Source organism: Echinops telfairi, unplaced genomic scaffold (assembly GCF_000313985.2).
Source record: "Echinops telfairi isolate 266 unplaced genomic scaffold, ASM31398v2 ScPeMD7_6;HRSCAF=24_0, whole genome shotgun sequence".
Taxonomy (NCBI): Eukaryota; Metazoa; Chordata; class Mammalia; order Afrosoricida; family Tenrecidae; genus Echinops; species Echinops telfairi.
The window spans coordinates 94,690-96,191 of NW_022103902.1; the positions used below are offsets into that span (position 1 = coordinate 94,690).

At 52.1% G+C, this 1,502-nt stretch overlaps 1 protein-coding gene across 1 annotated transcript in view; it reads left to right on the forward strand.

Moving 5' to 3' along the window:
* The window catches only part of NIT2 (nitrilase family member 2), a 34,853-nt gene continuing 33,351 nt past the window's right edge, over positions 1–1,502 (forward strand). Inside the window, exon 1 of the mRNA XM_004706369.2 lies at positions 1–78. Within this exon, the coding sequence (XP_004706426.1) occupies positions 51–78 (28 nt within the window). The 5' untranslated portion in view covers positions 1–50. The remainder of the gene's footprint in view (positions 79–1,502) is intronic.

Consider the following 1,502-nt stretch of genomic DNA (forward strand, 5'->3'; position numbering starts at 1 on the left):
CCGCTGCCCTGCTGTCGTCCGCCGAGATCTCAGCTTTGTCCTCGAGGCCCATGGTGCTGCCTGCGAGAACCATGGCCAGTAAGTGGCGCCGCTCGGAGGGGCCGAGCCGTCGGCAGGAGGGGAGGCTGCGGGCGCGCTGTCGGCGGAAGGCCTCGCCGACACAGCCCTCGGCTCTGCCCGTGGCCTGCCTTAGCCCAGTGCCCACGACTTGTGGCCCGGCGGCCGGGCCGGGCCGGGCCGGCGAGACAGCCAGCGAGGAGCACTCGCGGAGACTCCAGACTTCCGGGAGGGCTGCAGGCTGCTGCCCGGCGCCACCGTGCGCCTCCTGCATCGGGCAGTGCTGCTAAGCTTGTTCCGACCCCCTGTTCCATAGGCACCTGCGCAGGAGGGGCGTGGGCCTGTTAAAGTGCCTACTGTGCACGCCCCCCCCTCTCCCCACCCAAAAGGCAGAGTCCCTGGTAGCAGGCACAGGACCCTGCACTTTAAGGAAAACCGGGTAATTGTGATGACTTCAGCAGTGTAAGAACCAATTTGCCTTGCAGGATCCTGGAAAATTATCATGCTTTTGTCTTAGAAACCAGCCTGTACAGAGCGGCGTCTTTCACCTTCTATCCCCAAGATCAATATTTGAGCGTGGACTGTGCAAAGGTTTCTGCCCTAATTATTTGTGTTGGTGTCGGTTACTTGAATACGAAGCTCCTATTTTCTTTGGTTTGAGCCACATAGTAAGAACCAGTTGCAATGGAATCAATTATGGCTCAAAGCATGCATGCTAAGAGGACTGGATTCTTTGCCCCACCTTCACAGCCCTCACACCCAAGGCCTGTTCTGTGTGTGTGCTGGGTAGGGGGTGGGGGTGGGGGGACGGTTGTTTCTGCATTTGGACATTGAGCTTCCAGGTAAGTGATTGCTTATTCTGTACACATGCCCATCCTAGACCTGACGGTTTTACTTCCAAGGCCCCTGGGGTGCGTATCTTCATCTGCCGGTCTCTGCAAGATTCTTTCACCTGAAGCAGCGCAGTGCTTTATACTCAGCAGTTGAAGAGCAGTCTAAACTCAGCCACTAGCTTTCTCTGGTCTCAATTTCCAGATCAATGAAATGGGCATAAGCTACCCTTACATAGGCATTTTGAAGCTGCCATGAAATATTTGGTGTGGGCTGATTTCTATATCCCATGTCAAAGTACTAGAATACTGCAAGTTGGCAGATGAATGTTCAGGATTCGATATAGGAGGGGCTTCAAAACACAGAAAATTTTCGTTATCTTTTCAACTTGTGTCCAATTAATAGCAATTCTGTGTACAACAGAACAAAACACTGCCTCATCCTCACAATTTTAGTTTGTTTGAGCTCATTTTTGCCGTCACTTTGTCAATCCCTCTTGTTAAGGGTTTTCTCATATTTTTCCCTCTGACACACTACCAAAGATAATCCCTTTTCCAGTGACTGGTCTTTGCTAATTATAAGGGGGTACCCCCCCCAAAAAAAAAAAAAGAAAA